The sequence below is a fragment of the Podarcis muralis genome, chromosome 4 (assembly GCF_964188315.1).
Source record: "Podarcis muralis chromosome 4, rPodMur119.hap1.1, whole genome shotgun sequence".
Taxonomy (NCBI): Eukaryota; Metazoa; Chordata; class Lepidosauria; order Squamata; family Lacertidae; genus Podarcis; species Podarcis muralis.
This window is the reverse complement of record NC_135658.1, coordinates 68977418-68990853: the sequence shown is the minus strand read 5'-3', so window position 1 is coordinate 68990853 and position 13436 is coordinate 68977418. Positions and strand designations below refer to the sequence as shown.

Sequence of the window (13436 nt, the reverse complement as noted above, 5' to 3'; positions counted from 1 at the left end):
ATTACGTTAAGTTTGCTTCCATAACTGGAATAGAAGTTCCACTCAAGGAACTCCCTTTCCGCTGGAGACCCACCTGCCTCTCCCTCCTCTAATTCACTTTCCAGAGCAGGGTGGCTTCTGGCACCTCAGCTGGTGTTCAGATGCATCTGGAAAGCTGGATTCTGTAAAAGCCATTTATGTAAGGGTGCTTTGGAATGGAAGCCAGCATCCTCAACTGTTGACCAGAATGAAGAAGGACTCCTTTACCTGGTCGGTGTCTTAACAGTGCTAACCATAACAACAACTCCCCAAAATGCTAATGTAACCAAACTTTCATTATAATAATTATTTAGAATGTATATTTTTGAGGTATTTTTGGGATGAAGAGGACGATAGTATGTATGGTAGGTTAAGGTTACCAGATTTTTTCCCATGAATCTGGGGACACTTTTCAACTTCAATGGATTTTGTCAGGGCACTGATTTGTAAATCCAGGGACTATCCCCAGGAAACGGGGACGTATGGTAACCTTATGGTAGGTGCACTTTAGCAGAAAGATGGGTAAAGTAATGTAACATTTGGAAGCTGAAGCAGCATACTAAGATCCCTTTTACCCAACTATATAAATAAAATTTAAAAAATGATTTAGACATGCAATCAGCGGTGGGAAATCTGTTGCCTTCCAGATATTGTAGGACCCAGCAAGCATGGCAGAGATGATGAGGGTTAAAGTCCAATAACATCAGGAGGGCCACAGGTTCCCCATCCCTATCATGCAGCTAATGAATATATAAGGATTATAATATATATAATAATACATAAAGGTATAAAATCTGTCAATCTCACATATATATTAGTTTCAAATAGATTCTAATGTTGGCCTCATTCCCAGAAAAGCATAGCAAGCTCTTTGAGGGAGGTAAGAAGTGATGAATTAGATCACTGTTCTACCTTGGTTGATACACTGTTTACCTAAAATAGCCAGACGGGTAATTCAGAAAATTCAGCGCTAAACACAATACCTAAGCCTGCCTTAAGCAATTTGATGTTAATAGCAGACATGCTAAGGATATATCACACCCTCTAGCCCTTGATATTCCTATCATCCACATATCAATCTAAATCTTTTTAATGCATTTATATTAGTTGCCACCGCAATTGGCATTTCTCTTTAATTTTCAGAGTGATTGCTAACAGCATGCTACGGGATATACAGGCAACCCACATAAATGACGCTGGAATAATCCCAAAAGTAACTTGGATGTTTTAATGTGCCTTATCTGCATTAAAAACATTTTAAATTGTCACCCAGAGTATCATCTGGAGTTTGCTTTTGTGAGAAGGCATTTTTCAGATGCAGAGTCTTATAGGAATGCTAAGGTGTTTGGAAATTGTAATGCGAGCAGCATCCTTGAACATATACTTTAACTAATATGTAATAATGGTTTATAGTTATTTCACTTATTTCTGGGTGCCATGAACCAGTATTATTTCCAGAACAGCAAGAGTTGTTCTGACATTAATTCAATAAATATAGACCTGTATAATTTAGCTTTAATTAATGATGGCAGATTTAAGTAAAATCGTGGCTTTCTGTAAGATTTCCTTCAGCATCCACAGTCATAGAATTTCAACATATGTGTTTAGTTCATTAAGTGAAACTGTGTAGACCATTGCACTTGCTCTGTAAATAAGAAACAGAATTCCTAAAGACTCCGGCTTTTCTGTTTCAGCTTCTTTTCTACTCTCACAGTATCTCTCCAGCCTTCTCTAATCAGAGAGCAAACCTGCCTTCTTGCTGGTTCTCAGAGGTACTTCTGCTTGCTTTTAATTCTTGAAGAAGAAGAAACACCACTATTTGACCATATACTGTGCATTTTAAAAGGGCCAATTCAGTCCTTTAAGACATGCTCAGGCCTGGCTGTCTTTGGCCTTGGTGCACCTCCTGTTCCCACTGATCCCCCACTGATTCCCCTCCAAATCTTCCACCTCTGCTATCTCCTCCTCCATCTGAGCCCAATCCTTCCTTCTCAAGTCCTCCATCCAGTTCTCCATCCCCTGTACTGTGCACTGTCTCCTTGTCAACTGCCCCCTTTTCTGTCTCTTTCTTGCCCCTGCTTGCCCTCAATAGTCCCCTCCATTTGGGCTGTTCCTTCAGACAAAGCTCCCTCCCCTGTTGTTCATCCATTTCAGTGAACCAGAGTATACCTCGGGGGTTACTGCCTCATCCCAAATGGCTCTCTTTAACCACAGTAACATTCTGTTGAGGTCAATTAGTCTTCTGCCCCAAATGCTGCCATATCTTGTTACCTCCTTCTGCACAATACTTACATTTTCTCTGCTTTATCCAACCCTTTCGGCTAGCTGTCCGATTTTTTTTTCTAGAAAAAAAAGGAAGGGGGAAGATGGCAATATTTGTTTTAAATATCATTATATAATTGGATACTGAGCCCATTAATCAACGAGAACTAGGCAGTTTGTGCATAATTCTATACACGCAACCACCTCCACAAGCAAAAGAGGGGGGAATTCTGTATTTCTTAGTTGTATACCTCCCCGGGTTAACTCACTTTGCATGGCACAACATAACTTGAATGTGTCCTGACACTGTGCTTTGGTTTTATTAGAAATACCATATATTTTCTTGCAGCTTTTGTATAAGTAGCATGGTGCTGTTTATAAGTAATTGAAGAAAGTACAGTGGTACCTTGGTTTTCGAACATAATCCATTCCGGAAGACCGTTCAACTTCTAAAATGTTCGAAAACCAAAAACTCAATAAGGAAGCCTCAAAACGTACAGAAAACTCAAACAGGAAGCTGCCTCTGAAGTTTGAAGCATTTACCTTTGGGTTTTCGGCATATGAAAACTGAAACGTTTGGCTTCTGAGATGCTTGAAAACTGAGGTACCACTATATATCATCATCTTTGGCATTTGAAGGTACATGGTACACTTGTAGTGATGCTCAGGGAATGGCTAAACAACTGTGATTCTCCCCTTTGTTTTTCTAGACCAGCTGACACAGGGTACTCAGAATTCCGTCCCGAAGAGCCTGCCACTCAGCAGGATTACAGCTTAGGAAACAAATGGAAAGTGTCTGCTAGGCCCTCACATGCAGTACAGGCTACACTTGCGTCTCAGGGGAGCCGAGGTAGATCTGGGACACTGCCCAGTGATTACAGATACTCACAGGAAAATGTGAGGGAGAAAAACAAAGATTACAGTGCACTGCCTCTTGCTATTTCTGAGCTGCAAATATCTAACGGGGACAGCTTCTGCCCACCACAAGTCAGAGGAGAGGGAAGCCTGCAGGAAGATCCAGCGCTGCTGAGTAAGAAACATGGGCCTGTGCCCCAGAGGCCTTCCCCTTCAAAACGAGAGAATAAATACAGGCGACAAGACAATTCTTCAGCGTCACTTGCTGCTTCCTCAGAGTCTTCACTGACAGTGCCCAGCAAGACAGCTCATTCCCATTCTGCTATTGCTGCCGGTGCGGTTGAGGTTAACGTGTCTCCTTCTCAGACTCCTGTAAAGGTTTTTGAAAAATTGAAAAGCACTGTGCTGCCAGAGCCTCGCCAGTCGGTGCCCGTCGAGAATGTTTGCCAGCACTTAGAAGAAAAAGCACGCCTCAAACCTGAACCTGGTCCGTCTTCAACTTATCGCTACCATTTGAAACCTGGAATGGAGAACTCAAGGTCCCCTTCTCCACAATTTGCTCCGCAAAAGTTGACGGATAAGCCTCCTGTGGCTGTTCAGGATGAGAATCCCACAAGGTAAGGCAGTTTTACATGAATTGTTAACCATCTTGTCTTAAGATTTACATTGAAATTATTATTGCCCTTAATTAATTATTGTTACCTGTAGCCTGCTCAGCTGTAGCAGTGAATTTATGCTAACAGGGTTGTGACCACTTTTCTCTACTGATTTCCTCCTATGGAATTTTGTATGAATGAATGTTGTAGAGTCATACCTTGGATCCGAATGCCTTGGTACTCGGACGTTATGGCTCCTGAACGGCACAACCCCCAAAGTGATTGTTCCGGTTTGCGAACATTCTTTGGAACCCGAATGTCCAAAGGGGCTTCCGCAGCTTCCAATTGGCTGCAGGAGCTTCCTGCAGCCAATCAGAAGCCGTGCTTTGGTTTCCCAACGTTATGGAAGTCGAATGGACTTCTGGAACGGATTCCGTGTGACTTCCAAGGCACAACTATATTTCACATTCACCTGGCTCTTCATTCATGGGTACTGCCGCCCATAAATCATCTGCAAATAAACACCATGCAACTTATTTATTTTATCTTTCAAATGGAGCTATCAGTCCAATCCTTTTTTATTCTTAGCTATGCATATTGAGTAAATTTCAGTGTCTCTTGAGTTTTCAGACATTCACAAAACTTGTCTGGGATTGTTAATATCACATGTGAATGTTTGCTGTCACCAAATGTCAGACATTCAATTTAATTTGTCAAACATTCAATGCAAAATATGCTGGCAAGCACATAACTTTACTCTTATTTAGATTAAATATTCAAAACTGAAAAAATGTAGAGAAGTAAATTTATCATACTGTGTTTAATTCCTTGCTATATTTGTAGTATTTGCATGCAAAGATAGTGACCTTATATTAATAGATGAGTGCCGCATAGATCACATATGTCTCAAGGACACGACCGTGCTGTGCCAGCGTTGGGCAATATTTCTGATCTTCAAGATATGCACTGACAATATGGCCCAATAAGTGATGTGCATCAATGTAGCTATAGCAACATGCTGCATATATCAGAATAGATCATATCTGTTGTAATGCTGCTTGCAAACTGCAAATCCATTTATGAATGGCTGCTGTGGTCTATCAGCTGTGTCATCTTCTGTGCTGGCATACCTGGCTTAAAATACCCAAAGCATTGAATGCTTACAAACAAATGAAAAGTTGGCAATCTTGCGCTCACTTATTTTAATGTTAATGGGGCAAACATCCAAGTTATGTGGGATTGTTTGAAAAGTACAGGTCCCATTACTGATCCTTGGGGTATTCCACTTTCTACATACCTCCATCAAGAGAACTGTCCATTTATGCCTACTCTCTGCTTCCTGCTGCCTAACCAATTGAAAGGAAAGGAAGGGTAAAACTTTGATGTGTTGTTTGCTCCTTACATTTGTTGGTCCCTATATAGTTCCCTAAATATCTTGCACAAATTAAATGTGATGGGCCATTTTGAGCCGTTAACGTTCTTCTCTTTTCTCAAGAATCGAAAGAGTGATGGATAACAACACAACTGTGAAGATGGTTCCCATAAAGATTGTACATTCTGAGAGCCACGCAGAGAAGGAAAGTAGGCAGAACCTTGTGAGCACCATTGAACTTCCTGCTTTGCCTAGCGGCTTGGAGAAGGACCAGATTAAAACACTCAGCACTTCTGAACAGTCCTACTCCCGTTTCTGTGCTTACACGAGGCAGGGGGTGGAGCCAGAGCCTGAGAACAAAAGCCTTCTCCCTTGTTTGCAACCCGCCGAAGCGCCTGGGAACAACACAAAGGACAGTGATACTTCTGCCCATGCAGTCAGCTATGTGAGGGCCAAAGAAAAGACCATGGAAGACTGGAAGTCAGAAGAGCTGGCCAGAGAGATTGTGGGCAAGGATAAGTCGCTAGCGGACATTCTGGACCCAAATGCGAAAATAAAAACTACAATGGACCTGATGGTGGGAATATTTCCGAAAGATGAACATCTCTTGGAAGAAGCCCAGCAACGCAGAAAGCTGCTTCTAAAAAACCCTTCACCAAAAACTGCAGAGGACAAGTGAGTAGATATATATTACCCTTAAGCCTCTTCTCCTTTCTCCATTCCTTTGCCCAATGTGTGCATTTGATCAGCTTATTTTCTGTTTAGAAAGAGGGACTTTTATAATATAAATGCAAATCAAGATGTGTTCTTGTGGGTTTGTATAGTCCAATACACTTTTTTGAAGCAGCAAAATGTCTCCAGTAAGCTCACAAGCAGGGCATGAATTTCTGCAACCTTCATCGGTTGTTTGCAGTTCTTTGGTTGTTTTTGGAAAACGCAGATACTGGTGGCCTGCCATAATTTGACAGGAATGTTGGTCCAAAGAACAGGGGCAGTCACACTAAAATCCCTGCTCTGTGCTACTGCGAAGTGGGCTTCTGATGTCTTTGGAAGTTGTAGAAGAGAAACTCTCACATAGACTGCAATGAGTGGGTATATAAGTTGGTCTATAAAGTAGCCTGGCTATGAGCTGTATAGGAGCCTATAGATTAGCGCCAGCAACTTGGACATAGCCCAGTAGCAGCCTGCGCCTATCTTGCAAACATGCTGTTATATGCTATTTGCTGTTGACAGCTACATCCTACACAGAGACAACACTGTTACTTGACATTTTTATGTAGCAGTGGAAGTTTATTAATTTGCTTGGTCATTAATGACATTGTAATATATCCTCTTTCTGTCTGTAGATTTCACAGTTTAAAAGAGGGGTGGGAATCTCCAGGCTGTGGACCTGATAAGGCCCAGCATGGGTCTCAATTTAGATCTTGATTCCCAGTAGGGAAAATCAAGAAAAAAATGGGTCTCCCAGCTTGTGCTTTTTCCAGTTTCCTGGAAAAAGGGATTGACAGCTAAAGCACTCTGAGAATTGTAGCTCTGCATAGGGACTAGGGGTCTCCTACTCTTAGTACCCTTAGCAAACTGTGGTGCCCAGGATTCATTGGGGGAAGCTATGACTGTTTAAAGTGGTAGAATATTGTACTGCTTTAAAAGTATAGTGCAGATGCAGCCTTAATCCACCACCTGCCTGTCAACTAAACTTATACCCTGCTTTACAGTACAAAACTTGTGAGGAAAGCTACACACACACAGATGGATTGATATACAGATAAATTTATTGTCAGTATTGTTGCTGGGCATTCTTGGTGCCCAAACAGTACAGTGGCACCTCCAGTTACGAATGGGATCCATTCTGGAGGCCCAGCTGCATCCCGAAAACTTTGTAACTGGAGGAACCCTTCTGCGCACGTGTGCAAAGTGCTTCTGCGCAAGCGCACGTGGTGAAACCCCAATGTATACATTTCCAGGTTTGCTGCGTTCGCAACCCAAAGTTTACGTATCCAGAGGGATACGTAAGCAGAGGTACAGCTGTATTTTAGTTCTAGAAATACCATCAGGTTGACCTTGAAATGTTTCTACTGTTTTGAGGACATAGAAGAGACTCATACTTGAAATTTCAATCACCCTTCTAAAAATGAATAGGGCATGGAAAACCAAACTGTCATGGTCTTTCCCCAAACATTTTCTCCTTAAACAATGCCCCACAGTATTTAAACCCCAGTGTGAGTTCACTAGGGAAAGTAAATCTCAAATTTGATATCCAAGCAAGTACTGGTTAAATTCTTGCTGCTTCTAGCCAAATGAGATGGAGTCTTTATCTCCTTCCTGCCCACCTGATAGTTCCTCTTATGGTGTTGCCTATTTGGGTCCAGCTCATCCAAGGGGGTGAAGCCAGACAACAGTGTGTCTTATCTATGGCAGAAGTTCAAAGAGTTGTAGGTCCTGTTGAGTTTTCTCAAGTCTTTCCTCAGACTGGTGTGACTCTTGGTAGGCTGCCTAGTCCCATTCTAAATGTTTACCTTTGGGGGAAGGGATGTAAACCACCTTGATCAAATAGGCAGCAACCAGTTTGCAAATTCTATAAATCTTATTTGACAAAACCCTGTGTATGCATGTTTATTTGGGAGTAAAGCCAAGTGGATTCAGTGGGACTTACCTTGAACTAAACATGCACAGGATCCAGCTGCAAATTAGCCAATTGCAATTTAACTTTACTGTCGGGTAATAGCTAGCACATTCTGTTTTCCAAGGTTTGTTCTTGGCTACAGCTAGTGTTGAGTGAAGAGAGTGCTTATCTTGGAGTCCTTGTTCAGACAACACCCTAAGCCAAATCTTGCAAAAAGGACTAGGGAGGAGCACAGAGCCTGCACATTCACATCACCTCGCTGAGGTTTGCATTAGCTTAGCATTTTGCGCGAACCTGCTCATAGTGCCTTCCCTATCTTATTTTCAAAATGGCAATGAAATAGCTTTTCCAAAAGGTTGCGTTCAGTAGCAGGACCCTTTTAAGGCTTGCAATTTAAGCATTAGAACTGTGGATAATGAAACAAGAGCAGCTGTGTTTTTCACTAAAAGTTATGCTTATGGGATTATATAGTCGGGGCTAATGAGAGCCCCAAAGAGGTTTAAACATTACCTTCCTGCCACTGGCCATATAATCAAGGATACAGTGTGGAAATCTAAACACTGACAAGGGAGCATCAATTAAGGGGCAAAATGGAAATCAGCATTTTCAGGCAATGATTTTGGCAGTTTCTTTTAATTGCCCGTCTCTTTAGCTAGGGTCTGAGAGTGCCAGAATGATATGGTTATTTCATGCGAGACATTAGCCCCTGCAATAGCCCCAGGGTGAAAGAGCCTTTCTCGAAGCCCTACAATTTACTTGCTGCAAACAGTGTTTCGAAATGATTACTGTCCTCCTTTCAATGTGCAGAATGTCAGGAAGCGAATTAAAATTGGGTGTTGCTCTTTTTTTCACCTTCGCTTAGGAAAGAGGAGCAGCCCCTGCCTTCAGCTATCCCCTTGACAACCAATTCCACTTACTACAGCACATCTGCACCCAAGGCAGAACTGCTGAACAAAATGAAGGACATGCAGCAGCAACAGCAGCAGCAGCAAAGTGAGGATTCTGAGGATGAGCTAGACCATGATTTATCTGAGAAGAAGGTAAGATTGCATTTCTTTTTAAAAAACCAACCCATGCTGTTGAAATCCATGCTGCTAGAGCCGTCTAGTAGATCTCCACTGCAGCCAGCCCAGACAAAAGCAAATGTGGCCAGGCCAGAAGCTGTGTGACAGCACAGGAGCTGGCAAGCTGTCATCACAACTCACAAAAGATGGATGGTGAAGGTTTCTCTCAGATGGAATGAAAGCTATAGGACAACCAGCTGGAGAGTGGGCAGGGAAGTAAGGTTTCAATTAAACAGATATGCCATGTATGAGCACAGGAAGCTACCTTATTTATGTCCAATCAGTCTATTATTCTATATAGTGCATCTCTGTCTACTCAGAATGGCAGGTTCTTGGAACTGGGTGCAGAGATTGCTTTGCTCACACTCCTTACGACATTTTAAACCGGAGACACCAGGAGCTGAGTCTGGGACCTCCTGGATGTAAGGAATGTAGCTCTGTGCTGAGCTGTGTTCCCCTCCCTAAATACAGAAGGGAGTTGGTAATGTTAGGAGTCCTTGCCTCACTTCACTCATATGTCAGGAGGAGCAATTGACTGAACAGCAGTTGGCTTTTGTATTGGACAAGCCAACTTCACAACACAACATGGTGGCCAAGACATGCAGCAACACTGCGCAGCAGAAACATGGTCCATACAGTACAAGTTCATATCTGGAGATAACAATCTATTTATCTGATGTAGGTATCTCGACACCTACACACACAAACACAGAACACTGCCATTTCATAATAAACCAGTTCTGGTTAGATTTCAAAATCTTGATTGAATGTAGATTTATGGGTTTCCCTGAACCAAGCCAGGTCTGAGAGAACACAGCCCTAAAGTCTCTCAGCTCCTTTATTCTGGGGCTCATAAAAAGGGAGACTTGCCTCAATAATTGGCTGGGGCTTTTCCTCTGGCAAAACACTAAGGCCCTTCTGAGGGCCTGGCTCAACTGCTGTTTACATTATTGCTTATCCTAGGCAATGAGATACGTATTCTCTGCTTAAATGGGTGTTCCTTCAGGCCAAGTGCAAAGGTTGTTCATTCAAGCTTTGGCAACCAGAAACGCTGCTCTCCTCCAGTTTGGGTTCTTAATGCACCCTCTCCCCTCCAGTAATGAGGAACCTGGGAGTGTGCCTTGATGCATCTACATATGCAGCATTTTTTTCTTAACATAGGGGAAGTGACCGGAGATGTCCTTCAGATGTATCTGCAGCCGGGCTGGGGGTGGTGGGCATTTTCCATGAAGCAAGCCCTCCTGGGTGGGATCTGCATCTCTCCCTCCATCTGGTGTGCCAGCCAGATGCAGCTCCCACCTTCATGGGATTGCCTCATGGGAAAACAACTCCCTGCTCCAGGTGATTGTGGGTATGTCTGAAGTAAGTCTGAAGATGATATCATGTCAAAAATGTGAAGTTGGCAGTGAAACCAAGGGAACCTGTTGGTGTGGTCTTGTGTCTTGACAAAGAAGACAATTGCTTTTTTTTACTAACCAACAATGCAACTTATGCAAGAATAACTGAAATATGCGTGTGACGCCTTGGATGTAGAATCTAAACAACTTTCTTACAAGTAGGAGCTGGAGGCATTGGAATTGCTACACCTGACTCTTCACTTTTGCAAATTTCCTCAAAAGGAAGCATGTAGGACACATTGCAAGAGTTCCCTGGGAGAGGGATTGGTTATTAAAGCACTCTGGGAATTGTAGTGCTGTGAGGGAAACGGGTCTCCAAAGAACTCTCAGTTCCCTTAATGAACTACAGTTTCCAGGATTCTTTGGGAAAGCCATGGCTGTTCAAATTGTTATGATACTGCTCTAAAAATATAGTATGGCTGTGTCCTTAAGAGTATTTTGGAGTGAAATGGGGCTGGGGAGGTTCAATTGTGATTGCGTCCGTTATGCCAAATAAATTGAGCTTACTCCCCCCCCCCTTTTTTTTTCTCTTTTCCTTAGCAAGAACTTATAGATAGCATAAGTCGAAAGCTGCAAGTGTTGCGGGAAGCTCGTGAGACACTCCTGGAAGACATTCAGGCCAACAACATGCTTGGAGATGAAGTGGAGGCCATTGCCAAAGAGGTCTGCAAATCCAATGAGTTTGACAAGTTCCGGATGTTTATTGGGGACCTGGATAAAGTGGTCAACCTCCTGCTGTCACTCTCTGGCCGTCTGGCCCGAGTAGAAAATGCACTAAACAACTTGGATGAAAATGCCTCTCCTGAAGAGCGGGTAAGTCGTGTGTTTTTTAAAAAAGAGTTCCTGTCTAATATTGCTCTCTTGATGGCAAGTAGATTTCTTCAGTGACAATAGCTGACCTTAAGTTTTCCAAAACAAAAAACAAAAAAACCCCGACAAGGATATCCAAAGCAAGAAAGCTAGCCAAAGATCACAAAAAAGACACATGTGGCAGAGAGGTAGCGATTCCAAGATTTTGAGACAAGCTGAGACATAGAAGAATCATTCCAAGTTTCAAAATGTCTTGGTGAATATAATGATGTTCTAGAAGGCGCTCTGCAGTTTGCCTATGAGATGCGCTTAGATTTTACTAGCATTCTTCCTTTATAGCAAGGAAATTAAAATGTTCACCATGTGACTCAAGGAACTAAAACCGAAAACTAAAAGCCTGTGTTTCTATATAGCTCCTAAAACTTGTTCCATTCTGCCTTGCCTTTCTTTGATCTCTCTTGTGATCCTGTGAGCATCACCTTTCGGCCCTTCTCTGTTCCACAACCACAGCCTATATTACTATCCTATTGCTGGCCTCCCCAGTTTTTCTTCCCGCAATATAAGGGGCTCAAGTTGATTACAGTTTGTTTAATTGACGTTTATAAACCCATCAGTACTTCCTCTGTCCCCCCCCCCCCCCGAAAGCCTCATGATTTTGCACAAGTAAATATGTGTGCAAAAGAGAGAATTAAGAACTGGGTATTTCTCTAAGCTTAGGGGTAAGGAGGGTGGTGGTGGTGTTTTGTTTTTAAATGGGTTTTTCAAATCCTGTTGATGCCATCTTTGTAATCGTGCACATTTCATATCTGTACTATGCTCTCTCTATAAGCTCTCAGTGAGTAGGTTTCTTAGCAGATTTTATTACAACCACGTAGCAGTGAGATCAGGCTGACTTACCTGCCAAATTACACCTGAAATGATCTGGAATGGTTTTGCTCTCTCCCCCTCAAGCGGATCCTGGTGGAGAAGAAGAAGCTGCTCACACAGCAGCACGAAGACGCAAAGGAACTGAAGGAGAACCTGGACCGAAGGGAACGCATTGTCTTTGACATTTTGGCCAACTACCTGAGCGACGAGAGCCTTGCCGATTATGAGCATTTTGTCAAAATGAAGTCAGCCCTCATAATCGAACAGCGAGAGCTGGAGGACAAAATCAAACTTGGGGAGGAGCAGCTGAAGTGTCTGACTGATAGCCTTCAACCTGACAGGCCCAAATGACATTCACCCAAGGACCTTGGAAATCAAAACAACGTGGGTTTAGAAGTATAGAACTCCTCCGTTCACTAGGAGGAGCTGCTCAAAAGAAACAACAACAATAAGTCATAATAGCAATAATATTCAGGGGGAGGGGAATTGTTTCTGTGTGGGGTTATTTGCATTTCTAGAAACATTTCAAAGCCTCTCTGGCTTTCCTTCATCACACAGCCTTAGGAACCTCTCCAGACATTAGATTCTGTGCTTCAGATTCGGTATATTCAGGAATCTGCTGCAGTTGTGCATGAGTGCAGTTCTTTCTTTTTTTTTTAACAAAGAAAAAAAATGTGTGTGGTTTCTTTTCAGATTCATATAGGTTGCTGTGGAACCCTCAAAAACTTAACAATGAGGATTTTAGGAGACTTTTTGGGGAGGGAGCAGGATACAGCCATATCAAACAGACAGAACAGATTTAAACATGTTACCTGTCTAGTGTTGTATTCAGGTTGGTGAGATATAGTGACGTTTGCACATTTGATCTTCAATTCTATGCACACTTACCTGGGAGTAGGCCCCATTGAGCAAAGTGGGACTTACTTCTGAGTAAATACTCGCAAGATTCCACCGGCAAGTGCTGTTTTGAAGAAGTGTTGCATAAGCTCTGCCTTTCCAAAAAAATTATGTCAATACTGTTTGGATAAGTAGACCTTGGAACAACCTATAATAAGCTACTTTCAAACACACCAGGAAACTGTGTGACTGTACATGGTTTTTAATGTCTCTGCGGGGTGGAACTTGCCATTATTATTATTTTCCATTTGAAGATAAAGTTGGAGAATTTTAGCCAGTCTTGTTCAATTCATTAATTATCATCTTCTCCACAGCACAAAGGCAATAATTTCATTCAGCTCAGCTGTCTTATATGAATGAAGTGTAACTAAGAGTCTGACTATAATATGCACAGGTCTGTAAATAAAAGGCAGAACTTCTGCTACCTTATGCTTGGTGCCATTTGCCAGGGATTCAGTGAATCGAACTACAAAATAGAAGATCATTCTGTATATCTTTCATTTGCACAAAGCTAACTTTTTTTAATTTTATCATGTCCTTCGTGCCTAGGACTGCTGTTTGTCCAGCTTTTTCATGCCTCAACAAGAAGCATGATATCCATTTTACTGAAGTACATTGGAAACGTTCACTCTTATTACGTGAGTGTGTTCCCATTTTCATATTAACAAATATCCC

General features: G+C 42.3%; 1 protein-coding gene across 7 annotated transcripts in view; it reads left to right on the top strand.

Annotated features, from left to right (window-relative positions):
* SHROOM2 (shroom family member 2) overlaps window positions 1-13197 on the top strand; it is a 104586-nt gene extending 91389 nt beyond the window's left edge. For 4 of the 7 annotated variants that reach the window (XM_077927521.1, XM_028727719.2, XM_077927522.1 and 1 more), the window contains 6 exons: window positions 1713-1790; window positions 2991-3752; window positions 5227-5778; window positions 8589-8766; window positions 10728-11000; window positions 11949-13197. In XM_077927521.1, the coding sequence (XP_077783647.1) occupies window positions 1713-1790; window positions 2991-3752; window positions 5227-5778; window positions 8589-8766; window positions 10728-11000; window positions 11949-12215 (2110 nt within the window). In that variant the 3' untranslated portion in view covers window positions 12216-13197. The remainder of the gene's footprint in view (window positions 1-1712; window positions 1791-2990; window positions 3753-5226; window positions 5779-8588; window positions 8767-10727; window positions 11001-11948) is intronic. The other 3 variants (XM_028727720.2, XM_028727722.2, XM_077927523.1) reach the window with 1 other exon arrangement.
* Window positions 13198-13436: the final 239 nt, after the last annotated feature.